This window comes from Pristis pectinata, chromosome 16, assembly GCF_009764475.1.
Source record: "Pristis pectinata isolate sPriPec2 chromosome 16, sPriPec2.1.pri, whole genome shotgun sequence".
Classification (NCBI taxonomy): domain Eukaryota; kingdom Metazoa; phylum Chordata; class Chondrichthyes; order Rhinopristiformes; family Pristidae; genus Pristis; species Pristis pectinata.
This window is the reverse complement of record NC_067420.1, coordinates 27,822,007-27,848,878: the sequence shown is the minus strand read 5'-3', so window position 1 is coordinate 27,848,878 and position 26,872 is coordinate 27,822,007. Positions and strand designations below refer to the sequence as shown.

General features: G+C 39.4%; 1 protein-coding gene across 5 annotated transcripts in view; it reads right to left on the bottom strand.

The window, feature by feature from the left end:
- Positions 1 to 26,872, bottom strand: part of LOC127578701 (polycomb group protein ASXL1-like) — a 76,522-nt gene that overhangs the window by 29,199 nt on the left and 20,451 nt on the right. For 2 of the 5 annotated variants that reach the window (XM_052031008.1, XM_052031013.1), the window contains 3 exons: positions 21,302 to 21,410; positions 1,688 to 1,805; positions 641 to 747 (listed from right to left, as the gene is read on the bottom strand). In XM_052031008.1, coding sequence (XP_051886968.1) covers positions 641 to 747; positions 1,688 to 1,805; positions 21,302 to 21,379 — 303 coding nt within the window. In that variant the 5' untranslated portion in view covers positions 21,380 to 21,410. Of the gene's footprint in view, positions 1 to 640; positions 748 to 1,687; positions 1,806 to 3,765; positions 3,918 to 21,301; positions 21,411 to 26,872 lie in introns of those variants that run through there. The other 3 variants (XM_052031009.1, XM_052031010.1, XM_052031011.1) reach the window with 2 other exon arrangements.

The window sequence follows — 26,872 nt, the reverse complement described above, 5'->3', positions numbered from 1 at the left end:
ATTGCTGTATATAAATATAGCCTGGAACTGCTCTGTATATACGTCACTGAAACAGGTATCCAATGTCAATGTCAATGTGTGAAAGCCTGAATTTCAAGTAATTCTTTTATATGTTCTGCCAAACAAAAATAAATTACACCTCTAGTTGGATTGTAGACCACCTGCACAAAAATCTATATGGAGGATATACTCAGAGTTAAGACATGCTCATATAATAATTAAAAAGCATCCATGCTTTTGGTGTTTTATATTTGGGAAAACAAATCACTGGTTACCAGAATTAGATGCAAAAACATTCCAACTCTTCAGTAAATCACTGCCCTTTCAGATCTAGTGTAGCTGTACAACAATCACCAATAATAAGGTTAAAAGGTAGTGCTGCTAAGCAACACCGCTCTGGGGAGGAAACCAGAAAGCCTTACAAAGCTATCTTACAAGCAATCAAGGCTCAATGTAAGCTAACATTTCAATTTTTATAGAGTAATTTATCAGTGTATTTTGCACTGTAGTATACCAAAAATAGCAGCCTGATATCTATGTAGGATAGGTTCTTAAATTCTAAAACTGATTGGGGGAAGAGGAGAGGAGAGGTTAAGAATTTGTCTACTACAGTAAAAATTCATTAGAAGAGTTCAATTACCTGTTGGGTTGCTTTATGGCTATTCTGCTTGCCAGGAGACACCTGTTTTCCTTGAATCTCAGTGGAACATGACGCATTGGAGGAACTCTCATCAGACACTGGTGAGGCTAATTATAGAGAGTAAAGAGGATGTTTAGAATGCTTCCCTTTGTTTAACTGCACTGCATTTCACCAATACTATAACCAGCATTCAGAGGTGCAATTTAAATTTAGGAACTTCATTTCATGTGGCTTTAAAGCAACATTAACTTTTCTTATTTCTTGTTACTTTAAAAATCTGTCAACAGCGAATTGAAAGACATGCTTTTAATGCACAAGTTCAAATTTTACGATGGACCCAGGAATGCACAATCCAGTTTGTCCTTGGAATATTAGCATTTTATCTTCAAGCTTTCAAAACACTCATTCTACAGTACAAGTGCAGAATTACTAGACAAATTTATGTACCAAATGACGTAAACCACCTTATAATCGCACCTCAAGCAATCTTACCCTAAAAAGTTGCAATGGTCACCACCTCAACATGTTCTCAAAGTTTTCCAAACTGCTTCAAGGTTCAATAAAATAAATCCTCCTCTACCTTTCACTGTAGCAAATTGTGATTTACCGATCTCCTCAATACTACTTTGCAAACATTGCCTCCTACCTCAATTCAATAACTAACATGATGAAGAAGCTTTTTTTCCTTTATAATGTTAAACAGATATTCTTGCTTCAAATGCAGGGTGGCATTGTGGCAATGCAGATAGTGCCGCTGTCTCACAACTCCAGTAACCTGGGTTCAATCCTGACCTCTGGTACTATCTATGTGGAGTCTGCACGTGCTTATGTGACAGCATGGGCTTCCTCCAGATGCTTCCGTTTCCTCCTACATCCTAAAGGCATGATGGATAGTAACCAAAAAAGAGAGGAGTGGCAGTGTTAAGTAGGTTAGAGAGAAATAAGTGGGGAAATGGGAATGCTCAGAGTTGGCATAGATTCTGAGCTGAATGGCCTCTTTCTAGATCAGAAGGAAACATGAAATATGAAATGTTACACATTACCTACCATCATTTTCCTCGCCTGTGGTACTGGCTTCATTAGAATCACAACTTTCCAAGTCAGGTCCATCATCATAACCTTCATCACCAATGGGCATGTTCTTGGACCATAATAATGCATCTTTCTGAATGAATGAAAGAGTGTTTTTTAAAAAAGTTATTCACTGAAGAATAAATATGCCAAGCCAGGTGTAAATTATTGATGGTAGAAATGAGCAAAATACAATAGGTAACACATTATGGGTACAGAACCATAAACCCCTCTAATATCATACTGATGCTAAAAATTGATTACTTGGCTTTCTGTTCTCTCATGTAGATTTAAAATTGAAATGCACCCATATTTTCTACAATGATGATGTGCAGGTTTCACACAATTTGTTGAAGATTTCACATTCAAGTTTAAAAAGGTAAAAATTGATATTGCTCCCATCAAAAAATTTCTTTCATCTCCAAAAGAAGATGCCAATTAAATACTGGGTATTCTCCAGAATGAGGGAAAAATAAAAACTTAAGTAAACAGTGCTGCTTTTGAAAGATTTTTGGCAAGATTATAAATAGCAAACAGGTTACCTGTCCGTCTCCTCAACTAGGGAGACGGTTGAAGGAAAAAATTTAGATTATCAATGCCATTACTAAGCCAGCGCATGCATCTTTAATACTAAAATGAGAGACACTGCTGGCAGTATGTCATCCTTTGAAAAGATGTTAAGATACATCTTGTGCCAGATGCATGGATGTGTTTTCATGAAATGATTAGATTTCTCCCTTATTAGAAAGTTTGAAATCTATAAGATTGGAATCTATCCATTGAAATAAATGTACAAAAAGATTTACAAATTTTAAAAAAGAAAATAATGTCACCATTATCACAATCTAGAAGGAATTTTATTCAAGCAAGGGCTCAAGTTCTATCTTGCCTGTTTAAGGTCAACAATATTTTGACTATTAGAGACAAAAAAAAGCATTCTTCACGTGTGGAACAAAAAATTCTTCCAAGTAGGGAAAGAATACATTTCCAATTCACCAGCTATATATAGCATAATTCTGTTGACAGTTCCACTGGACAACCAACCTAGCCAGAAACAAACTATATAAAATACAAACAAAAGGAAGAGGAAGCCAGATGTAATGAACAATGATAAGAAATCTGCTGCTGTTATAGGCTCAGGTTTGTCCAAAAGTTATTAACATTTTTTTTCCCTCAACAAGGTCTGACTGCCTGCCTTAAGCCATCAAAACTTCACAAGTGTCAGACTTGCTTGTTCAGTAGCGCATTTACAGAAGTCCCAGAGTTAATGAATGACAGATGGTGCCGCATCTGTCACTCAATTCAGTCACTGGATTCCATGTGCAATGTCAGAGACACTGCTCAAAGGCCTCACTGCCTTGAGCTTTCAATGTTCCAGGAATGGGGCCTCGGCAGTGTGCCACCCAAGGCCGAGTTGTCACCTTCGAGTATGAAGGACCAGCAACATTGGCCCTCCATATCTGGATCAAGTGAGAGCAAGCAGATGGGAACCACCAATGGTGACAACATCTAGACCACCAAAGCAAAAGCAAACTGCACTCAAATTCAAAGGGATCCCTTTAAGCACTGCTTAAAATTAATTTCTTTGCTTAAGTTTTAGCCCCCCCCCTACATTTAGTTCAGTCTGAAGGCAGAGTTCAAAGTATTCTACAGACTCAAGTACAAGAATCAAGGTAACACAAAAGGGATGCCAGCTTTCTGATGACGTGTTAAACCACATCTACACTCTCAGGCAGACGCAGTGGATCCAAAAAGGTACAACCTGAGAAGAGTAGGAGATTTATACTGCCATTGCGCCCAATATTCACTAAAATAAGTTAACTGATTGCAATGATTTCAGTGCTCGAGGAACCATGCTGCATAGAAATAGAGATACAGAATGGAGGCAGGCCCTTCGGCCCACCAACTCCACACTGACCCTCAACCACCCATTTGAACTAAACCGACATTAATCACATTTCTTGTTTTTTACTCCCTGCATTCCCACCGACTGCCCCCAAATTCTATCACTCACATATACACCAGGGACAATTTACAATGGCCAAAGAACTTACCAACCCACACATCTTTCGGATGTGGGAGGAAACTGGAGCACCTGGTGAAAACCCATTCAGTCACAGGGAGAACATGCAAACTCCACGCAGACAGCACTCCAGGTCAGGTTTGAACCTGCACCTCTGGAGCTACGAGACAGCAGCGTCACCCAATGATCGTATGAATAGTCCTACATTACACTACAGTAATAATTGCTTGGCTGCAAATCACTGAGGGATGTCCAGAGATGGTGAAAGCTGCTGCACCATGGCACTTCTTTTGGCTTGAATTCCATTTATTTACATCACAATGAAACACCTTAAGGCAGGTTTATGTTCTACATTAAACACATTAAGTAAATGCAAATGAGTCTTGTTATTGTTATTAAGAATGAAATGTAATGAAAAGAGACATGGTAAAGGCCTTTTCACTGGACCAGGAAAAGACAAATGGGTGACTTGATATAATCCTTCATGACCTTGAAGGTTTTAAGTGATGAGTGATAAACATTTTATTAAAGCAGAGCACTGGGTGAAGGGGTGGGCTGGTGAACAATACTCAAATCAAAATTCATTGCTTTATGTTTTTGAATGCAAGACCTGCTTACTCTTAAAAACAAGGATTACTTATTTGAAAAAAACAAAATTAAGGTGGTATGAGCATCAAAGTGGGATAACATTAGATGGATCGTGAATAGGAACAGGTGAAGCAGACCAAGGGTCCGTGTTGTATAGCACAGAAACTGGTCCTTCAGCCCACCGTGTCCATTCCAACCTTTTTGTCCATCTACATTAATCTGAATTGCCCACATTAGGTTTGTACATTTCTATGCCTTTCCTATTCAAGTGGCTGGGTAAACATCTCTTAAATGTAAAGACTGTATCTGAATCCACCATCTCCTTTGGCAGTGAGTTCCAGATATCAACCCTCTGTAAAATAACTTACAACTCAAATCCCCTTATCTTAAACCTATGCCCTCGCTTTTGAAACCCTACCAATAAAAAAAAAGATTCTGACTATCTACCCTATCTATGCCTCTTGAAATGTTATATACCTCTATCAGGTCACCCCTCAGCATCCTTTGCTTGAATGGGAAAAAGCGCAGCCTATCCGATCACTGCCCTCAACTTAAGACTTGCAAAACAGGTTATATCCAGGTGAAAAAAAAGAGGCAAGAGACTGCAGATGTTGGAAATCTTAAGCAAAAAACAAACTGTTGAAGGAACCGAGCAGGTCAGGCATCATCTGTAGAGGGAAATTGAGAGTTAACATTTTGGGTTAATAAACTTCATCCCGATGAATCTCCTCTGCACTCTCCCCAGTGCAACCACATCCTTCCTATAGTGTTGCAACTAGAACTACACACAATAGTGCAAGTACAGTCTAACCAGTGTTTTGTAAAGTTGCAACATAACTTCCCAACTTTTACATTCTACACCATGACCCATGAAGGCAAGCATGCCATATGCCTTCTTTACCACCCTGTCTACCAGGGTTTCCACTTTCAGGGATCTATAGATTCAAACCTCAAGGATCCTCTGTTCATCAATAATCCTTAGCACTCTCATTTACTGTACATGTCCTTTGACTTCCCAAAGTGCATTACCTTGCACTTATCACGATTAAATTCCATCTAACAACAACCCAACTTTCCATCCGATCTATAACCTGCTGCAGCCTTTGACAACCTTTTTTGCTATCCACAACACCATCACCACCAATTTTTGTACCAGATCAATGGTTGTTTTTGTTTAACATTCAAGAAAGGGACTGCCAGCTAAATGATACTAACATACCAATGAGCAAGCATGAACTCTAGACTGATGAAAAAAAGTGGGACACAAAACACATATCTAAAAGAGTAGACCACATAGTCCCAGTTGATTTGTCCCCTCACCAAAACAACTATTTCTGCGATTCAGAGCTGAAACTTCCCAAATAGAAAAGTACTTGTACAAAAGAAAGGATTATTCAGAGCCAACCAATAAGATCCTATCTCTAATCAAGCAAAAACAGTAGATGGAACGTTACCGCCACCAAATGAATCAAAAGCTTACCAGAAACTTGATCCCCAAAGGCATCTTGCTCTAAACTGTTGTCATTTCTCAATATTCTTAAGCGGATTCCTTAGTGTGGTGTAGTCAGAGCCAAAATAAAAGCAATACAGGTGGCTCAGCTGTACAGTGGTTGAGAAGTCAACAGAGCAATAAAGGGTTCTACAGTTTGGAGGGGGGGGGGGGAGGGGGAGGCGGGGGCGGGAGGCAAAATCAGACAGGTGAGATTGCAGGATCGTATGCTGCCTCTGATCTCAGGGAAACCACCAAGTCACTGCAGAACGTTTGAGGGATCTACAATCAGCCAGAGGTTGGTCCATGTTGATAGTCAGAAAAAGTAGAAAATAGGACAATGGATCTGGAAACAGATTTTTAAAGGAGTCAAGAAAGAGATCAAGGAGCAGGCACTAAAAAGATAGTCATCTCCAGACAACTCCCAAAGCTGCACATCAGGAACTACAGAAATAGGAGGTTAGCATTGTTGAACACATGGCTGGAGAAATGGCAGAGTGGAATGGCTTTAGATTCTTGAGGCATTGTACAGACCCTGAAGGCCAGACAGGTTGAAACCTCAACAGGGCCAGGACCAATATCTTTCAATGAGAAATTTGCTGGCATGTTGGGCAGAGCCTTACCCAGCTGATCAGGTGATGGGATACTGAGCACAACTTCAGAAAAAAAGCAGAGCTGGAAAGGAAGAAAATTTAATGAGAGTCCTTAAGTCAGAACAAACAAAAGGTAGGAAAATTGACAATATAGTGTTTCGCTGAGCTTAATGGCAAATATCTAAATGCAATTATTAAGGTGAATAAAGCAGAGGAGCTTCAGCTCATCAGAAAATGACCAGGCAATTAGAGGTGCAGATGATGAGGGTACTACAGTAATCATGGGTGGATATGAATTTACACAGAAATCAAACAAAATTAGCAGCAATAGTATGGAAGATGAATCATGGAGTTTATGAGATGGTATTCGAGATCAGCATGAAGAACTGGTGAGAAAACAGGCAATTTTTAATCTTGTTAACTGCAATGAGAAAGGATTAATAATATGGCACTTAAGGGACCTTTAGGGAACAGTGATCACAGTATGATAGAATTTTAAAAAAATTGTTACTGATTGAACTTTCATCTAAAATCTAACCAAGGCAAACTACAAAAAGTGCAAGGTGTGAGCTGGCTACAGCACATTGCAAAACCATATTAAAAACAATGACAGTAAATGTTAACTATTGCTGGTTTAGAGTCAGAGAGCACAGAAACATGCTTTTTGGTCCACCATGTCCATGATAACCATTAAATACCCATCTATACTAATTCCATCTACCAGCACCTGATCCATAGCCTTCTAAATCTCAGCAATTCAACTGCTCGTTCAGTTAATTTTTAGATGCTTTGAAAGTACCTGTCTCCACCTCCTCCTCAAATTGCCTCTAATCTTCTTATTCCTCAGTTTAAACCAATACCCTCTGGGTTTAGACACATCTGTTACAGGGAAAGGTTTTGCGCTGTCCACCCTATCTACGCCATTCATAATTCTGAATACCTTTCTCAGGTCTCCGATCAGCCCCATCCCCAAGGAAAGCAAACCCACCTCATCCAGTCTCACCTCATAATTGAGATGCTCCATCCCAGGCAGCATGCTGACAAATCTCCTCTGCACTTTCTCCAGTGCAATCATGTCCTTCCTGAATGGTGACCTGAACAGCACACAATACACCATCTGTGGCCTAACCAAAGTTTAAAAAGTTATACCACAGCTGCCATGCTCTTGTAATCTATTCCCTGGCTAATAAAACTCAGCATCCCATGTGCCTTCTTCACTACCTCATCTACCTGTTCGGCCACTTCTACTAGAGATCTACAGATTTTTACAATTAGGTCCCTCTGTTCCTGGATACTCCCCAGAGGCCAACCCTCATTAGACCTCCCAAAATGCATCCCCTCACACTTATCAAGATTAAATTCCATCTGCCACTGCTCTACCCAACTTACCAGCTGAACAATATTATTCTGTAATCCAAAACTATTCTCATTATCAACAGCACCAATTTTCATGCCATTTTCATACCTCCTACATTCATATCCAAATCATTAATGTATTTGGAAAAACATTAAGGGTGCTAGTTCTAATCCTCGTGGTACACCACTGGTCTCATGCTTCCAATCACAAAAACAACCCTCCACATTATCTGCCTGCTGTCCTCAAGCCACTTTGAATCCAATTTGCCACCTAGCCTTGTATTCCATGGGCTCTAACCTTTTGAATCAACCTTTTGAATAACATGTAGGACTTTGTCAAAAGCTCTTATTGAACCCCATTATATTACATCAACCACATTCTATATGCTTCGATCGATATCTTTTGTGGCAAAAATATATCCCTTTCAACGAGGTACAAAAACAAAACACAGGAAAAATGTTCTAGCCATGATGAACTTGAAGTTAAAGATAGTATGAAATTAAAAAGGTTGAAAAGCTAGGAAGCTAGAGGATTGGTAAGCTTTTAAAACCCAACAGAAGGCAACTAAAAAAAACAATAATGGGAGAAAAGATGAAATATGAAGGTAAGCTAGCCAATAATATAGGAGAGGATACCAAAAGTTTTTTCAGATCTATAAAGAGTAAAAGAGGCAAGAGTGGACATCAGAATGTTGGAAAATTAAACTGAAGAGGTAGTAATGGGGAACAAAGAAATGGTGGATAAACTGAATAAATATTTTGCATCAGTCTTCACTGTGGCAACATGCCAGAAATTCGAGAGAGTCAGGGGTCAGAAATGAGTGTAGTCACTATTACCAAGCAGAAGGTGCTTGGGAAGCTGAAAGGTCTGAAGGTAGATAAGTCACCTGGACCAGATGGACTACACCCCAGGGATATGAAAGAGGTAGCAGAACAGATTGTGGAAGTATTAGTAGTGATCTTTAAAGAATCACTAGATTCAGGAATGGTTTCAGAAGACTGGAAAGTCACAAATGTCAATCCACTCTTTAAGAAGAGAGGGAGGCAAAAGACAGGAAATTATAGGCCAGTTAGCCTGACTTCAGTGGTTGGTAAGATGTTAGAGTCCATTGTTAAGGATGAGGTTTTGGGGTACTTGGAAGCACATGATAAAATAGGCCAAAGTCAGCATGGTTTCCTTAAGGGGAAATCTTGCCTGACAAATTTGTTGGAATTCTTTGAGGAAGTAACAAGCAGGATAGATGAAGGAGAGTCAGTGGATGTTGTTTACTTGGATCTTCAGAACATCTTTGACAAGGTGCCGCACATGAGGCTGCTAAACAAGATAGGAGCCCATGGTATTATAGGAAAAGTACCAGCATGGATAGAAGATTGGCAGAAGGCAGAAAGTGGGAATAAAGAGGACTTTTGTTGGTTGGCTGCGGTGACTGGTGTTGTTCCGCAGGGTCAGTGTTGGGTCCACTACTTTTCTCATTATACATTAATGATCTGGATGACGGATTGATGGCTTTGTGGCCAAGTTTGTGGGTGACACAAAGATAGGTGGAGAGGGGTAGGTAGTGTTGAGGAAGCGGGGAGTCTGCAGAAGGACTTGGACAGGTTGGGAGAATGGGTAAAGAAGTGGCAAATGGAATACAGCATAAGGAAATGCACACAGACACAAGAGATTCTACAGATGCTGGAGTCTGGAGCAACACACACATAAAAGTGCTGGAGGAACTCAGCACTTTTCCTCCAACAGGATCCCACCATCAGGCATATCTTCCCCTTCCTTGCTTTCTGTACAGATCGCTCTCTCTGTGACTCCCTTGTCCACTCATCCCTCCCCACAAATAACCCTCCCGGCACTTATCCCTGCAACCGCACTAAGTGCTACACCTGTCCCTATACCACCTCCCACACCTCCATTCAGTGCCCTAGACAGTCCTTCCAGGTGAGGCAGCACTTCACCTGTGAATCTGTGGGTGTCATTTACTGCATCTGGTGCTCCTGGTGTGTTCGCCTCTACATTGGCGAGACCCGATGCAGATTGGGTGACTGCTTCATCAAGCACCTTCGCTCCGTCTGCCACAAAAGCAAAGACCTCCTGGTGGCCACCCACTTCAATTCCACATCCCACTCCCATACTGACATGTCTAACCATGGCCTCCTCTACTGCTATGTTGAGGCCAGACGTAGGTTGAAGGAACAACATCTCATTCTGTCTTGGTAGTCTCCAACCTGATGGCCTCAACATCGATTTCTCTAACTTCTGGTGACCCCTCCCCTCTTCTTTCTCCCTCCTCTCCCCCCCCCCTTTGTATTCCCCCACCCTTGTGACCTGCTCATCCCTTCCCCACCTCCTTCCCTTTATTTCATGGTCCACTGCCCTCTCCTACTGTATCCCTTCTTCAGCCCTTTGCCTCTTCTAAATATCACCTCTCAGATTCTTACATCTCCTCCCTCTCGAATTCACCCATCACCTGCCTGCATGTGCTCCTCCCCCTCCTTTCTTATTCTGGCTTCTGCCCTCTTGTTGACAACCTCTCAGGTCTGACAACCTCTCGTCTTGGTGAAGCAGCCAGCATAATCAAAGACCCCACCCGGGACATTCTCTCTTCTTCCATCAGGTAGGAGATACAGATGCCTGAGGGCACGTACCACCAGACTTAAGGACAGCTTCTACCCCACTGTGATAAGACTGTTGAACGGTTCCCTTATACGATGAGACGGACTCTGACCTCACGATCTACCTTGTTGTGACCTTGCACCTTATTGCACTGCACTTTCTCTGTAGCTGTGACACTTTGTACTGTTATTGCTTTTACCTGTACTACCTCAATGCACTCTGTACTAACTCAACGTAACTGCACTGTGTAATGAATTGACCTGTATGATCGGTTTGTAAGACAAGCTTTTCACTGTCCCTCAGTACAAGTGACAATAATAAACCAATACCCTCTTCCTTTTCAGTCCTGATGAAGTGTCTTGATCTGAAATGCCGACTGTTTATTTTGTTCCATAGATGCTGCCTGACCTGCTGAGTTCCTCCAGCACTTTTTGTGTGTTGTAGGGAACTGTACAGTCATGCACTTTGGTAGAAGGAATAAAGGTGTAGACTATTTTATAAACAGGGAGCAAATTCAGAAATCAGGAGGTGCAAAGGGACTTGGGAGTCCTAGTGCTGGATCCCCTAAAGATTAACTTGCAGGTTGAGTCAGTAGTAAGGAAGGCAAATGCAATGTTAACATTAATTTTGAAAGGAGTAGAATACAAAAGCAAGGATGTAATGCTGAGGCTTTAAGGCATTGGTCAGACCACATATGGAGTATTTGGAGCAGTTTTGGGCCCCTTATCTAAGGGAGGATGCGAGAGCATTGGAGAGGGTCCAGAAGAGGTTTACGAGAATGATCCTAGGAATGAAAGGGTTAATGTGAGGAGTGTTTGATGGCTCTGGGCCTGTACTTGCTGGAGTTTTGAAGGATGGGGGAGGGGGGAAATCTCATTGAAACCTACCAAATATTAAAAGCCCTGGACAGAGCAGACGTGGAGAGGATGTTTCTAGTAGAGGGGGAGTCTAGGACCAGAGGGCACAGACTCAGAATAGAAAGGTATCCCTTTAGATCAGATGAGGAGGAATTTCTTTAGCCAGAGGGTGATGAATCTGTGGAATTCATTGCCACAGACAGCTGTGAAGGCCAAGTCATTGGGTATATTTAAAGTGGAGGTTGACAGGTTCTTGATTAGTATGGATGTCAAAGGTGACGGGGAGAAGGCAGGAGAACGGGGTTGAGAGGGAAAAATAAAATCAGCCATGATCAAATGGCAGTGCAGACTCAATGGGTCAAATGGCCTAATTCTGCTCCTACGTCTCATGGTAAAACTTCCTGGAAATAAATGGATTAAAGTGGATGAGGGGCCCAAAGAAATTAGTACGTTTAAAAAAGGTATTGGAGTAATTAATGGACCTGAAAGCTGATAAATCCTCAGGTTCCATTGACCCACATCAAGGTTTTAAAAGAGGTAGCTCTGGAAATGATAGATACACTCATTATGATCTTGCACAATTCCATAAACTAAAACAGTTCCTACAGACTGGAAGCTAGTAAATTTAATGGTACTATTCAAGAAAAGGAGGGAGAGAAAAAATAAAACTACAGATTGGTTAGCCCAACATCAGAAGAAAAATGCTTGAAACTATTAAGTGGCAAACTGCATTTTAAAAAAACGTTTGACAAATACGTTAGGGTTTATTTTAAGGATGCAACTAGCAGAATGGAAAGGAGGCACATTTGGGCTTTCAGAAGGCCTTTAATAAAAGATGCCACGTGAGATCATTAAATAAAATTGGACCACATGGGATTGGGTACAAAATACTAGCATGGATTGTGGATCAATCAGCAAGCAGAAAACAGGACACTTCCAGATTGGAGAAGTTGCAATGCTTGGTGCTGGTGCCCCAACTATTCACAACCTGTATCAATGATTCAGAAGAGGCGATTAAGGGTCATCTATCCAAGTTAGCTGATGGTACAAAGCAGAGTACCAGTACACGTTGCAGGCAGGATGAAGGAGGACTTCAAGGGCATATAAGCAGACTACATGGCAGATGGAATTTTATGTGGAGAAATGCAAGGTAATCAATTTTGATAGAAAAGAATAAAAGAGGCAAAGTATTTCTTAAAATGGCGAGAGATTGAAACATGTTGATGTTGAAAAGGACCTGGGTGTCCTTCTACAGATATCATTGAAAGTTAATACAAAAGGTACATCAAGCAATTACGAAGCAAAACAGCATATGGGCCTTTAATTTAAAGAGGGTTTGAATACAAGAGAACATATCTTACTACACTTGTATCTAGAATACCATGCACAGGTCTGGCCTCCCCACCCACCTAGAATACTATGCAAAGGTCTGGTCTCCCCACAAAGGGAAGGATATATTCTGCAAGAGACCGGAACAAAGACTCACCAGATTGATAGCTTTCTCATACTAAAACAGATAAAGCAATCTGGGACTATACTCTTGAGCTTAGAAGCACAAGACGTCATCACACTGAAATGCAATTCTGTTTTTGCAATGTTTGACAGAATAGATGCAGTTATGTTTAGCATGGCTGGTGTGTAAGGGGTAGGCCACTCAGGTCTAAGAGAAGGAGCAATTTCTTCACTCAGGGGATGGTAATCACTCAAGCCATTGAGCATATTGAGAGTGGATGACAATGTTCCCTCCTATGGGAGAATCTGGAACTACGGATCACTGCTAAAAATTAAGAAATTGCTCAGTTAAGACAGACGAGGATAATTTTCTCTCATTGGGTCACAAGTCTTTGGAAATGTGCTCTTCAAAGACTTGTGTAAGCAGAGCCTTTGAATATTTTTAAGGCAGAGAGAGATTCTTGATAAGCAAGGGGATGAAAGACTATCATGAGTCAGCAGCGGTGCAGAGATAAGGTTTCAAATCAGTTCAACCAGAATCTTATTGAATGGAGCAGGAATCAGGAACTGAATAGCCTATCCTTGTCCTAATACACATCTTCAGTATGGTGATAATTTCTGAAGATGAAGATCAGAGGATATGGACCCAGTGCAGGGAAGTGGTACTGAAGATAAAAGCCACAACCTAACTGAATGGAGAAATAGGCATAATCATAAGGTGAGCAAATCACTGGACTAAATTCTGGGAGAGTTTGAACCTTCCTTTAGAAAGGCAGTGATTAACTAATGACTTGGTATTGATATTTAAGTGAAGGCTTATCTGAAAAATGTCTTTTTTTTGAGAATGTAACAAGAGTAATGCTTTTAATATAGTCTTCATAATATTTAGCAATACTTTTGACGATTCCCACATGCAGGCTGGTCAAAAAAGATAAAGACCAAGGCAAACTGGATCCAAAACTGGCTTAGTGGCAGGAAGCAAAAGCAATTGTTGTCAAGTGAATTTGCACTTGAAAGGGTGTTTCCACTGGGGCTGCACAGAGCCCAGTATCCAGTCCCTTGCTGTCTGTAGTATCTACTGAGTTAAATTAGTGTGTATGGGCCATGATAAAGATCGCAGGTAATACAAAACCATCTGTGGGGTTCATAGCAAGGAGGAAAGCTTCATACTGCAGAATATAGATGCACTGGTCAAACTGAAAAGTATCAAATGAAATTCAATCAAGAGAAAATGAATGAATTTGGGGAGGTGCAACAATGCAATGGAATACACAATAAATGGAAGCATACCACATGTGTGGAGGAACAGGGGCACCTTGGAACCTACATACACAGATCCTCAAAATGCAGCAGACAGGACAGATTTATTAGATGGTTAAAAAGGCACATGGGATGCTTTCCTCTATTATAGAAACTGAAGAATATAATATGCTGTAACAACTAACACAAGTTAGACCACAGCTTGACTAATGTCCACAGATCTGGTCACCACATTATTGGAAAGATGCAACTGCTCTGGAAAGGATACATAACAGATTTGTGAGAACATTGCCAGAACTGGAAAGTGGTAGTCATAAGGAAAAATGGGTTACGCTGACAGATGGTTTTTCCCTTTGGAACAGAGAAAGCTGAAGGGAAGCATCAGAGGGGTATAAAACTGAGGCTAGCCAAGATCAATTTCCCTTAGCCAAGCAATCAAAACCAGGACAAATTTGAAGTAAATGGTAGATTTTGAAGGGTGATGAGGAAAAATCTTCTTTACCCAGAGGGTGGAGTTTTTAAACCTACTGCCTGAAAGGATGATTCAGACAAACACCTTCAAAAGTACTTGGATATGCACTTGGAGAACAGTGACCTGCAGGGTTAAACGCCAAGTATCAATAGGTGTGAATTAGGCTGGCTAGTTCTTTTTCAACTGGCACGAACACAAGTCAAATGCCAATTTGTGCATTTCCTGGGGCATTGTGAAAGCAGGGGAAAAGCCCAAAAAAATCTTTGGGGGAGGAGGGAGGAGGAGGAGGAAGGAGTTAACAGCTTAGTTTAAAATAACAATAACCATCATGCAACCAATTTGCATCCACCAATTTCTTACACCAAGAACAAAAAAAAGGGTACAGCCCATGAGTAAGTATTCAAGTTGTTCATGTCAATGTAAATTAACAGCCAAGAGCTAACAAACTACTTCTGCAGCAACTACAGTATTTAAAACTACTTTCCATGTGCTAATTATTCACTGTATGAAGAACTTGCTGATTGTCAAAATGTTGTAAATTTCAGGCCTTTGTAAGAAAAAGTCTAGCATTTCCTTTCAGGCTAAAATGCCTATGTGGGACCCAGTTCAATACCACTCAAAACCAGACGCCAGGATAACGCAGCGGGATTTAACTGCCCATCGCTTCTGATGCAAACATTAATAGCAATGCAAGGAAACAGCTAGTGCTAACAACATTTCTGAATCACTGCACACTTTGCCAGAGATCCTTTAGGCACCAGTTAAAGTCAGCCAACACCAGGTGAAGGTACATTATGACTGCAGCAGATTTCCAGTAAGGAATTCTTTACTCAAGTGCAAACAATGCTGTTTCTCACTCAGAATCAGGAAGGATAGATCCTACCTTTGCTTGAACTCCTTCCCCACACCACACCAGCACCCGCCCACCTCTCCCATCCCCAGGTTATTTCTCTCTGCATGCTCTCGACTCTTCTTGAGCCGCTTTACAAGAAGAATGGCCATTAATGTATTCACATCTAGGAGCAATGTTTATGCAGAAGCCTCAATGTCAAAGAGTCCATTATCACCTGTCACACTACTCCCTACAGACTTCTACTGAAGAACACTGAAGTACCAAGTCATTGTAGAATTGTACTAACAGGAAAAATCAATTAACAGCTAACCTGCAAGCAATTTCCTTAACTCACTCTAGTGAAGATTCTTCATGTTGCTGAATGAGCATTCAGCTGCACAAGATCAAGAAAGTTACTTGGAACATTGAGATCCAAAAATAGCAGCAATATTGTCAATTTAACATTGACAGTGACTGGTACCACATTCTTCCTGCTCTGCAACTTCAGTGTATTAGATGTCTGCCCCATCACCAATATTTTCCCCAATGCAAATCATACCAGAAGGCATGGTCACAGACAAAAAAGGAATTTGCACCATCTCTGCCCTCAGTAGAAACAGATACAAAATTCACACCCTCATTTCTCCCATGTTTCCCAGTAACTAACTTTACATTAGACGGCAGGCAAAACGCGTCCACCAAATGCTCACTTTTTTTGGGGGAGCAGAAGCAATTCCATTGGACGCCAGGACATTATTGAAGGGTTTCTTAATCTAATCAGTTTTTCTGGATGGGAAATGCATTGGCTCTCAGGTGATTAGTAGACAGAACATTAAGGGGAAATTACAGACAAGAGATGGTTGCTTCCATCATCCCAAATAATGTGTTAAAAGTGAAGAACAGAGTTAAGTACTTTTACTGAGGCAAATTAAGTTAGCTGCTTCATCATGGAGGCTAAAAGTGGACATTGTATTAAATTTGCAAAACAATTCCAAGGTTTAAGTAGAAAATCCAAGCTCCTGAGCAAAATAATTACTGGAAACAGTTTAAGGTGCAAGAGACTGACAATTCATGCACTACCTCAGTTTCAAATCTCTGTGCCCACTGACTGGCAAGATTAAGGCTGTATTCATACTTTCATGCTGAAATGACATTACCAGATGAATGCCAACTTGAGAGAAAACAGGCAAGAAAATTACAAGTCAGTGCAAGGGAAGAGAAAAAGAGGATATCTGTAAACAGGAGGATGTGAAGTCATTATTAGAAGGTTCAAGTTGAAAGCATTAAACTTGTATAATTAATATGAAAGAAATTTAAGAAATTTATCAAGTCAGTATGAGAGTAGCAAGCTATTATTCATTCCCCATTTCAAGCTTCCTTTAAGGCATAAAGGGTCAATCAGACAACGATATTAAAATCATGCAGATGGCGCACCAGATACTAATACCACATTCCTTTGCCCAAAGGGTATCCTTGAATCATTTATGTGCATAAAACAACGTAGCAGCTTTTGAGGCCATTTTCTGGCACCAACTCACAAATTACTAGGTTTATTGAGTGCAATTTCCCAACTTGTCATGCAGGATATAAGCTCATCATTCCTGTTACTGGTCCAGTAGTACAACCTCTATGGTACTTTTCTTCTGGATTATGAGAAATAAAGCTGTAATGGAACCACTGACTAATCCACATCCAATAAATGGCAATGCAAGTACAGTGAACTTATTTTATATTTGTAGCCACTTTCATCTTATTGGTAATTTCACTACATTTTCTCTTACAAGGTAGATTACAAAGATACGAAATATACTATGGATAACTGTCTCATGGAGAATTTGTCAGAGACTGCTTTATGTCAGAAATACTGGAGGAAAACTCAATGTTTAATATGATCAGAGCTTTGCAATTCCATTAGTGACTTCATTCTTGCTAGTTAATTTTAATTCTTCGTCACATAAACACAACTTTCTACACGTTATAAATATTCAATTACCTTACTTACCATTGCCCGCCTTACTTGTGGAATGGCTCAACTGAAGTTTATGATACATCTGATCCAATGTGGAGCATTAAATATGATTTTTTATGCAAAAGAATTCAAAATTATGTTGTGGCATACAGCAATTTGGATGAAAGTGAAATACACAAGAACACAAGAAAATAGGAGGAGTAGTAGGTCACAAGGCCCTTCAAGCCCATCTCATCATTTAATATCATGGTTGATCACTAACAACCTCAACTCCTCTTTTGTGCCATTTCTCCATTCTGCCCCCCACACCTATTCCTCCATCTACCAAATATTTAACCACCTCCACTTCAAATACCTCCAGTGATCCAGCTTCTACCACCAACTGATGCAGAGAATTCCAGAGATTCACCATCCAGTGTGGAAAAAAGTTCTCTGTACCCCAGTTTTAAATGACTGGCCCCTTAGCTTGTAGTTTCATCCCCTTGTTTGAGACTCTTCCACTGCTGAAAACATCCCAACATCTACTGTGTCAAGCCCCCTTGGGATCTTTTATGTTTGAATAAAGTCAGTCCTCATTCCTCTAAACTCCAAGGAATACAGGTCCAAGCTATTTAGTCTTTCTTGGTGTGACAATCCACTCATCCAATGTTACTAGTTTTTTTTTAAGAAAAGGTAAGGGAACCAAAACTGTATGTTGTATTCACCAATACCTTACCCAATTGCAAAACCTCCTTATCTTAAAATTCTAACCCCCTTTGCAATGAAGGCTAAAATATCACTTGCCTTTTCAACTACCTTGAACCTCCTGCTTGCTTTTTATGATTTATGCACTCAAACACCTGGATCCCTCTGTACTTCACTCACTTGCAATCTTTTTCCACTTAGATATTCATCTACCTTTTGATTTCTTTTACCTCACTTCCCCACATTAAACTCCACTTGCCAGATTAAAAGATATTGCATTCTAATAGTTCACCACTACCACAAAATGACTAACATCATTCCACTGCAAAAATAACCCAAAAATAAGCATTTGGAAGTGAAGCAGAGAAGGCACAGGACAACTAAACCAGAGAGTCAACTCACTAGTAAGAGGCAAAAGATTTAGATGATCTGAAAAGAAACCGGAGTATACTTGTTGGTCTTGTATAATTTTTTTTTATTGGCATTATAGTGATCTCAGAACAAGATGCTTCAGCAGGAAAAAAAAGACATGTAATACAAGGCTTCATTCTGCCTCTCCAAGGACAAGATGTGTGCCTGATAATGTTAATTAACATAGAAAAAATTGATCAATTTTCACATCAGAATCCAGAAATGACCAATTCACTGAGGGAGGCACAACTGACAGGGAGGGAGAACAATGTGGCCTGTTGTTTCCCACATTGATGAAAACCAACTTGTGTTTTCAACCCACATTAATAATGCACTGAGCACTTGCCAATTTCAGACATAAATTGTGACTGTTCATCTCATCTAGATTACTTGCAAGTGATCAAGTGATAGATAATTCCTAAATTGAAGGAACCAAAGAAAATTAGTTGTCACAATCAACAATGGCAACATCCCATGCAGCATGGATCTTCAACCTGATGGAACAACAGCTATCCAGAAAGCTGTCCTTTCAAAGTTGCAGTCGAAGATTGAGACCACTGATCAGATCAAATGGGTTCTCACCCAAAATACTCCATCCATTACAGACCTGTGCTAAGTATGGCTACAGCATTGGGCTATTATACATCTACCTTGCTATTTAAAATCATGCACTGAAACAGTCCTTCAAAACATAGCTGAATCACCAGTCATTACCTTACATTTTATGAATTCTTTTCATGTCTAACACATTAAAGCAACTTGTCACCATATTTTTTCAAATCAAGCATTTCATTAAAATATATTCTCTCCAGTCTCTGCCTCCTTTACATCAACCATACATTCCATTCATCAAACTGTCCCATCTACTATTTTGACACTAATTTTATTCCAAGTTAGTTGGAAAACCTCAATCAACTTCCAATCTGTTCAGGCATTATAACATCTTGGTACATCACACTTAAAGGAAGAATGGCTTCTTCAAATTTTTTTCACCCAATGTTTCTCTGCGAGTCTCTAATAAATCCAAGTAACAGTACTGCTTTTTAAACAAGATGGTTCCAACCTTATGTCAGGTTTCAGTACTTTGACCCACATCACCTCAATCAGAACTCGTCTCCAACCAAGTCCTTCCACCCCTCTCCACCCCCCTCCCCCCCACACTTTGCCCATAATGAATATTACTCTACCAAAATGCACATGCAGGAAGGCTTTTTCCAGCACCTGTTTCATACTAATAAACTCCATATACCACCCGAATCATCCCCTCTCATTCTTGATTTCCAGCATTCCTATCATTCACACCATCATCTTTCCCTGTTGCCAATACGAAGACCAGCACATTTCCCTTCCTCAGCTAATACCAACTGCACATACTTTTGCTGTGTACTCAAATCAAGACATTTTTGCTATGTTTCTTCCTCTATTTGTCCTGGGACAAAGCCATAGTATTCCATTCAATATTTCATTCAGGGTTTTAAAGTCAAGGCTTTGAATAATTTCTCCTCTTCAACTTGGGTGTATCGAGTCTTGGACCTCCACTTCTATTAAATGACTCTTTTTAAAAGACTACAGCAAAGCCAAAGATATAGCAATACAAATCCATCCCCAAATTTCAACCACAAAAACAAAGATTTAGCAAATAACCACATCAGCAAATTCAGCTTGTGTAGCCATCAATCAAGATTGCTGCCCAGAACACTTCCACTTATGCTAATACAGACAACTATCAGTCACATGTTAAATCAGGATTTTAAGAATAAGATTCAGTGCACTTCATTGGACATCAAAGCATGAGCTCTTCAGGCCTTTTATCCATACCTGTCTCAATCAATTTAGTATAGTGGACTCTGGCCACAGCATAGCAAATGTCATAAATCAAACAAATGCTTGCTAACAGATAGTAGTTAAACAAGAAAAATGTGCAAAAAATATTCAATTTATATTTAGGGATGGCACAAGTTTGTTTTATGTTTAGAACTTCCATTAGAGGGGAAGCTATGAAAACTAATTACAAATAATTACAGCAGAGAGCAGTGTGCATGCAAGCACTATATTTGTCTCAAAATGGAGTCTTGCAACCTGTTAAAAGCAAGCAAAAATATCTGCTTTCTGCAGCTCCCCATAATTTTGCCGCTACACTGTATTTTGACACAGAGATACTGTGGAGATTAAGTTCTGTAAGAAACATCCACTTTCAAAGACTTATTGCGGACACAGTTTAACTCCACACTATGGTAGAAGGCAGGTATCAATTAAAGTAAAAATATATTGGTCAACAAGAACTCAAGTGGATCATAATCCATAAATCCTCATGGCTACATTATATGCACCCTCTCATGCTAGCTATATCTTCAAGGCCAAAATCCTGATGCAAAAAGCACACAATTTAAAAATGATATTGATTGTAATAATCATACAGAAGGGTCAATGCTCACTAACCAGATTATAAGACATACCTAAGACTAGACCCTTCAGTTCACCAGGGGGAATGGGAGGGGAAGGAGTAAAAAAAGTTCATTATTAAAGCACATTTTTGTGCAGAACAAAAAAAGAGAAAAGGAACTTTATCCTGAAATTACTTCCATAACACAACTGTACCCTTCAAATTATGATGATAGCACTCAAAGTGTGACTTGACATGTATTACAATGTACAAATCACTGGAGCAGAGATGTCTAAATGCAAGCCTGTGGGTTGCATGTGGCACTTGATCCCAATAATTCAGTCTTTCAAATCCAATTAACTCAGTTCTATCTTCCTTGCTGGTTTCTCCCACTAACTAAGAGGCTGGAGCTCTAGAATGGGGTTCTGAACTCTGGTGCCTTAGACTCAAATGAGAAAAATTGCAAACATGGACAAGTTCAAATTAAAGGGAATGTGTGATTATTTGTGTTTTACAGGGGCCAAAGAACCACAGTATCCGCCTGTGCTACTTACAACCTGCAAACTTGGAAATCCCTATAGTTACGGCAACAAAATGGAACAATAGTTCTTACCTTCAACGTATAAAGACCCATCCGCCCTGGAAGTCTGTAAAACATTCCATCATCTGCACGAGAATTAGTGTGAAGCATAGCATTCAGACATGCCAAGGGAGATGTTCCACTACATAAAATAGATTAAAAAGCACATTTTATGTAAATACCTTGTATTAAGTTCAGATTGGCACAGTGGTACATATTCTGCTCCAATTGGCCAATTTCCCTATCATTTTTTAAACTGTACAAGTAAACAACGCCAAAAACAGCAGCCACATTGATCATAAAAGCCAAGAAAGTTTAATTAAAAAAACTTTGCAGTTGCATTTTGAAACATTGCTTGCCAATTGCTAAGCCTTGTGATTTGTACTTGTCTACACCACTTTGCCTCAGACAAAGGATGACTGAAATATTTCAGATTTGTTTCTCCATAAACAGCAAATATTCAGAACAAGGGCTGGTACCCATTTGTATTAGTATTTTTCAATACTATTAAAAGCCATGTAATTTTCTACTGATATGTCACATTAAAGATTCAATATAGTTTTACCTTTTCCTTTTATACAGCAAATAGTTATTCAGTTGTTTTTTTTTTGAGTATTAGCTCTTTACTGTTACCATCCGTACATTTAAAAACCTATTCAGAGTCCTTACTGCTACAAAAGGCTTTGTTTTGGTTTTTGCAATGATGCACGCAATCAAAGATTACTTGTATAGATTGGAATGGAATATCAATTGCTGTATATTTAGCATTTCGGAAAATAACCTAATGAAGAAGAATTGGATACTCAAAATTAGTAAGCCACCAACTTTACCACTGACCAGAGGTTGATTACCATCCACATTTCTACAGACAGGACAGAACAGCAATGATCAGTTAATTATATAAAGTACTGTGTATTGAACAAATGGTGATTAGGCAGATAGTATGTTTATGAAACAAATCCAACTGTTGGAAGTAGGGAGAAGGGAGGTTAAGGCAAAAGACAGAGTATGTGGCTATCACTAGATCTGACTATATACTTCCTTGTACTGAAAGGGTTCACATGGACAATGAAACCACAGATGTGCTGACACCCCTCAAAAGGGAGCATAACCAGAATTCACATTTCAAAAAGGAACTAGATCCAATAAATTTCTCTTCTATTTACCAGTAATATTCCACTACACCCATATGTCATTTCTTGTCAAAACAGACTTACAAGAGTTGGGGAAGTACTTTGTACGTAATTACAGTATAGCATCAGCAAATGTTTGTGCCAAATACAAAAAGTATCAGTTACCAATGCTGATTCAACTCGCATATTTTAAAATATTATCAGGTGACTATGCAGTTCACTGGTGTCTTTTTTTGCCCAACTCAAGTGACCTCAACACCAAGCAGAAATCCTACAATTAGGGACCAGGTGTTCTTTTAGAACAAATGCTGCAGTAGTAGTCTTCAATGACTACTTGCATAAGCCAATGAAAGCATCCAGAGGCAAAACTCTGTTCAGCTATTGCAATACCAGACAAGCGTCAGTATCTAAAGAAATTAATATTTTACCAGATCTGCAACAATGCTTTTGCAACAACATTTTCAAAACAATTTCTGGATCCATCAGCACCCACATCAGCTCCAGCAACTGCAGTCCTTTGTTTCTCTATTTTCTGGATCTGCAGTGGGTCATATCGCTCACTACATTCAGTGGACACACAATTCTATGCTTTTTTCAACATTTTTAATGTCTCCAATTTCAATATGGATCAATTTAGTGGGGGTCAAAACCTCACTTACAAAGCAGAGATCATAAGCCTTGCTCCCACAACTCTTGCCAACTTGTTAGCAAACAAAACAAGACATTTCTCAAATCACTCTTAATCGGAACATCCCCATCAACTCAAAGACCTGGGTAATGTATATTTTCTTTAAATTCTAGCCCTAAAATGGAAAAAAAAGGAACTAGTCACAAAAAAAAATGGTATTTCTGCCAGGAAATGGCCGACTAAGAAAAATAAACCCATGTGAGCTATATTCCTCAAGTAAATGCATTTCCTAATGCCAAATTATACCCATCATTACTCAAAAGTAGTCAGCAATCCAATTTCCAACAATTCAGAGAACATAATTATGAGATGCAATTTATGTCCTGCAAATCACAACCTATTACAGAATGAAAGAGCACAATCCCACAATATATGGCTTCAATATTTCACAGCCTCTGAAATGGCTTGGCAAACTGAGGAATTGCAAAATAACTGCTACAAAACAGAATAAAAGACACATCAGATGGACAGTGTTAATTGTTTCCAGTAGGTTCAAGTTTTCAGTCTTATTCACTTCTGCCCAGTAAACTGGAAAAGGAATTTTCACCAACACTCGTCAAATGGTGGTCGATTCATTGCAGTCTCCGCAACAACTTGACAACAGCATTCACAGTTTTACCAACTGATAATCATCCCAAAATCTGTGATACATGAGAGGATGCTCACAATCTCCTCAATGAATGTAGTGGCAACATTCAAGCAGCTGAACATCATCCTGAGCAAAGTTGTCTGCTTGCAGGAGGAACCCAGTGAATACTCACTTTCAAGTTATCCACAGATGGGGACTAAATAGAGCCTGGCCACCACTGCCTTTACCCCAAAATAAGATATTCAATTTAAGAACAGAGATGGAGATTCTTCCCAATAGGATTACATGAGTCTGGTAACGTCTGGAGATTACTTGTTAAACTCTCTATCGACACATTTCTTGTGTGGTCATTTCAAGTACTTTGATTAAACACAAGCCAATATCTTGCTTTGTTGAGTATTTTAGTACTGAAGTCTCACCATGATCATTTGAAAGCTAACCCTGTTGTGATCCCATGAGCTTCCACTACAACACAAGAAAGCTTGTTGGTGTGATTTCATTGCAGTTTCCCATTGTGATGGCCACAGAAATTTATTCAGCAGGCATTTCAACACTAAAAATTTCTTACGTAGAACTGAAGGTGTCACAACACCATCAAACTGCCCTCAAAGATTCCCAACGTTAGCTTTGGATGCCCATGTGCAGAGCATGGATACCAAGCCTGGTACAACCCAGCTGTGTGTGTCAGGTGCATGTTGGGTCTAAATGTTTAGTCTGATTAAAAAAATTTAAGGTCAGTTCAGGCTGTGCTGGCCCAGCCAATATTCTACTGAGGCTAGAATGATTTGCTTTGTATTACTGTTTGTGTCCTCTGTTCTTGATCGATTTTTGGCATCTCATTCTCAAACACATCAAAAGTCTGTTTGAGATTGTGCTACTTACAGCAATCGTCAGGTCAGGTTGTGGGTTCTGTTTTTACAGACACAAGTTGGTTTTGTCCCCAAGTCGGAAAATACACACAAGAAAAAAAACACTCGATATGGTAATCATACCTCCACGGTATTGTAATGAATGGCATCTAAAGCACACAAGATTGATTAAAAGAAACAATGACTAAAAGTAAAGGGAGAGGAAACTAGTTCAGCCATTCATAGAAATGTACATACATCAGACGTTTGAATTTAACAACGTAATGGGAGTTCATTTGTATGTACAGGTGTCCATAAGTTAGGTGTTTGTAACCCAGGGATGGCCTGTACTATGGATCCAGTCAAGTTCAAATTGGTTATATTGGTCTCTAATTTTTATCCCTAAACCTAGTTCCCTACTTGTGCAATGTGATATAGTACCAAGCCCTATACATGAAGGTCCCGAGCTTTATTACCAACCTGTGCAATAGATTTCAGAGTGCAATACTTTTTTTTAAAGAAAAAGGCAAAGCCAGCAGTAGTGGAACTAACACAAGAGTTCCAGGGCTAAGGTAACTGACAGTTTAAATGCAAGGGGACATCAGTTGGCCTTACCCATTCTACAGTCAAATCAAGTACTAACATTCACCATGCATGGTGCATGGTGACATTCTGGGGGGTTGCTGGAACTTGCCCCAACATGAGATAGTTGTATAGAGGCAAGCAGAGCAATATTCAACAAACAAAATGATGGCAAGTATACATGAAGGTTTGGTTTAAATGTTCAAACTGAAAAACAGTACTTCAACAGTGCTTACTGTTGCCTTATAATGCAATGCATCAACCTATATTTTTGACCCAAGAAGCTAAGTGGAGCCATAACCAAAACATTTGCTATTAACCAAGTCAAACTGACCTACAATAAAAGTAGATATGTTTGCTTCAATGGAGAAACAAAATATGCAAAGGAAACCAGGTTTGACTTGCATGCATTTAAAATAAGATTTCTATTTTTCCAAAAAAATAGACGAGTACATCTGATGATATACACATAAGTTAATTCTAGGGAGACCGTTACCTGATGCATTGGAGAGCAGGCATAAAAAAAACGGGGGGTTTAGGACTTTCATAGCATGTAACTACAAAAGGAGCAGTTATTTTTACTTTACACTCATACAAACTATAGAGAAAAGGATGTTGCTATTTATCATTGAAAGGCTTGACAAATTCCTTAAATTGCCAAGACACACTAGCCTTGGATCGATACATTCTCACATATTAGCAACTCTACTACAAGCTTTTTAATATTAGTTGGATCCAAACACTGGGGAAAATCTGATAGTTAGCACGCTAAATCTGAATAGTTACTGAGTGTCCAAATTCCATACACTTAAGAATAAGCAGCACAACCAGCCCTTGAAGAAAATGCCAAAAAGACTGAACCTAATAAAAATTCCATGAGTCAGATTAAAATGCAATGAACAACCCAGCACACATTTAGGCAATGCATTTGACAGTAATTTACCAGTTTAAAATTGTATTAACTAACAGCCAAAGTATTACAGTCAAGTTTCAACATGCATTTAAAATTTAGATTTCTGTCAACTGTATGAAATTAATTCTTGTGGGGGGGGTGATGGAATTTCACAAGATGTTAGATTCTAATGGCTGAATTTACTCAGGAACTGATTCTATTCTACTTCTTAAAAAGCTTGCTGCTGCTGCGGCCATCTGTTTAAACATTCACAGCCCTGGGGCCCATCTCATGTGTCAAACTATATCTTGTACTCCATTATTTATGCAATAAGTCACCATAAGCTTAAACATACTTTTCGGCTCACTACAAATAAGATTTTAATGGGTGAAAAAGTTAAAAGTTTTTACATAAGGGAAATTCAAATGTGAATTGGAAAGGTATTACATGACGGCAGAAAAACTTCCACTCTTAACAGGACAAACTTAACTGCAGGAGTTTTATAGGATTTCACAAAAAACATACAGCTTCCAAGTCTTCAGTTCTCATGAATCATGTTGAGCAACCATCCCCAAAAGTGAACTGCAATACCAGATTTAAAAAGAACAATCATCCTTCTATCAAAATAGGCTTATATCAGTAGAAAAGTCAAGCTCAAGCTAAATTGACAGAGCAATCCTGTGGCACTTTGCCAGTGCATCAAAACAAAGTTGGTTTAGCAATACCAGTGCATCAAAGTTACTTCTGTTAATTTTCAAAATTTATTACATGGTTCATCACACAGGCCTAGACAATGAGGACGAATTGGTCATTTGATTGAAACATATCAGGCCCAAGAGCCTAATTTTACTCAGCATCCACATTCGCACTTC